General features: G+C 39.9%; 1 protein-coding gene across 1 annotated transcript in view; it reads left to right on the top strand.

The window, feature by feature from the left end:
* The window catches only part of LOC103774479 (short transient receptor potential channel 6), a 36,972-nt gene extending 35,531 nt beyond the window's left edge, over positions 1-1,441 (top strand). The window contains exon 11 of the mRNA XM_008941888.1: positions 1,290-1,441. Coding sequence (XP_008940136.1) covers positions 1,290-1,441 — 152 coding nt within the window. The remainder of the gene's footprint in view (positions 1-1,289) is intronic.
* Positions 1,442-2,550: the final 1,109 nt, after the last annotated feature.

Below are 2,550 nucleotides of genomic sequence, written 5' to 3'. Positions count from 1 at the left end.
AAAAGAGTGTAGCAGGAAAAGCAGAGGACTGGTCTCAAGTTGCACATGGGGAAGTTTCAATTGGATATTAGGAAGAATTTCTTGACTGAGAGAGTGTTTGGGCACCAGAAGGGGCTGCCCAGGGAAGTGGTGAAGTCATCATCCCTGGAGGTGTTCAAAAATCATGTAGATGTAGCACTTGAGGCTGTGGACTAGTGGATAGGGAATGGTGGGACAGTGGTTAGACTTGATCCTGGAGGTCCTTTCCAACTACAGTGATTCTGTGATTCTTTTGGACAGTGAGAGGCCTTGTTGCTGGCCAGAAGGACCCAGGCACCCCCAATATGCATGGTCTGCAGAAAAGGACCTGCAGAGTTGATTGACAGCTGGGTGAATGTGAGCCAGCAGTGTGCCCAGGTGGCCAAGAAGGCCAACAGCAGCCTGGCTTGTGTCAGAAATGGTGTGGCCAGCAGGACTTGGGAAGTGATAGTCCAACTGTACTCATGACTGGTGAGGCTGCACCTCAAAGATTGTGTTCAGTTTTGGGCCTCTCCCTACAAGAAAGACATTGAGGTGCAGGAGCACATCCAAAGAAGAGTAACAAAGCTGGTGAAATATCTAGAGCACAGGCTGTAGGAGGAGAGGCTGAGAGAACTGGGGTTGTTTGGCTTGGAGAAAAGGAGGCTGAGGGGAGACCTTATCATTCTCTACAACTACCTGAAAGGAGATTGTAGCGAGGTGGGGGTTGGTCTCTTCCCCCATGTAACTAGTGATAAGACAAGAGGAGATGGCCTCAAGTTGCACCAGAGGAGGTTTAGGTTGGATATTAAGAAAAATATCTTTACCAAAGGGGTTGTGAAGCCCTGGAACAGGCTGTGCAGGAAGTGATGGAGTCACTGTCCCTAAAAGTATTTAAAAGATCTAGATGTGGTGCTTAGGGACATGGTTTCATGGTGGGCTTGGCAGTGCTGGGTTAACAACTGGACTCAATGATCTTAAAGGTCTTTTCCAACCTAAATAGTTCTATGATTTTCAGTCTCTTGCAGCAGAACAACAGCTTCCATATAACAGATCACTTGAGTTTTGTGAACTGATGTGATTTCTCACACTTTCGCCTTTAGATTTGATTCTTGAACTGTGTCTTCATATTCATATCCCTAACCGTCATTTATGAAGGGGCAGCAGAACATCTACTTTTTCTGTTTCAACAAAAATCCAGAGAAAACCTGTGATAACTGTGTGATATTTGAATACACTGGGTTTTTTTCCCTTCAATTCTTAATAGTGTGATCTTCTAATGTCTGTTACAGGTGAACTGAAGGAAATTAAACAGGATATCTCAAGTCTCCGATATGAACTGCTTGAGGAAAAATCTCAAAATTCTGAAGATCTGGCAGAACTTATAAGGAAACTTGGGGAGAAACTGTCAAATAACTCTAAAGAAGAAGAAAGCAAGAGATAACCTAAATGTTTAAGAAATGCCACAGAACTTTAACAATTGACTTAAAGCCATATTTCTTTTTTTCCCAAGTCTAGCTCACGTTTCTACAATAGATTCAGAAATTAAATTGTTCCAATTCTTTATTGAAAAGCCACAGTGGCAAATCCTCTGGGTCTATGGTAGGGAGGAGATACCACTTGAGTAAAAATATTTGTTCTTTACCTGGTGAAGAAGAGTTAATTTGAGATAATTTAAATATTCAATTTACCTCTTTAAGAATTTCAGTGGAATCTTGATAAACCCAGACATGAAAGATTAAAAGCAAAAATCTAAACTGTCCTTACATTAACTGGTTGGTTTTGCAAATTTCCTTTTGTAGACATTGTTACTTATATTTTAGTGAAGCAAAAGAGGGAGGCATTTGTATGTATTTATACTGAAAGCTATTTAATTTTACAAACATTCCCAACTAGGGGGAAAAAAAAAAAGCTAACTGCTTTTATTAAAAATATGCAGAATATTACAGTAATTTATGTGAATGTTTCCTTGAAGAAGTAGATATCAGAATACCCAGAGCACTGTGTTACAGTTTTCCCTACTTAACCCTGTCACCACTGGAGTATCCTGAAAGATACTTAGGTTCCAGTGGGAGTTAGTGCATTAAGAAAGAAATATTTTTCACCAGGTTTATTGAAAAGCTATTGCTGACACCTGAAGAAAACTTCTTTAATTGAAAATAATTAATCCTTTTAAATTCTAATCTGTTCCATAATTCCCAATGAATGTCTTGAACTAAACTCACAAACTGCCAGGTAGGGATTTGAATGCAAAGCTGGTAACGTATTTATTTAAGGTGGAAGATATTGGTGCAAGCCCTCTCTCTCTGAATTCCAGGAATATCGTGGATGGGGACCATGTTTCCCCAGAGTTAAACTTGTTTAAATCATCAGATTTTGTTCAGATCTATACTTAGCAAACAAAAACATGTTGTTCCAAAAATTAGTGAAATCTCATTTTCTATGGATTTGCATCTCTTGTCCTTTTTTTCCACTGGAGAAAGCTCAGCTCTTGTGCTGTATCCCCTAGGACTCCTTCAATGAAGAATCTTCACTCCATGCCATCAGCAGAAG

Source organism: Merops nubicus, unplaced genomic scaffold (assembly GCF_000691845.1).
Source record: "Merops nubicus isolate BGI_N331 unplaced genomic scaffold, ASM69184v1 scaffold20946, whole genome shotgun sequence".
Classification (NCBI taxonomy): Eukaryota; Metazoa; Chordata; class Aves; order Coraciiformes; family Meropidae; genus Merops; species Merops nubicus.
This window is presented reverse-complemented; position numbering and strand designations above follow the sequence as displayed.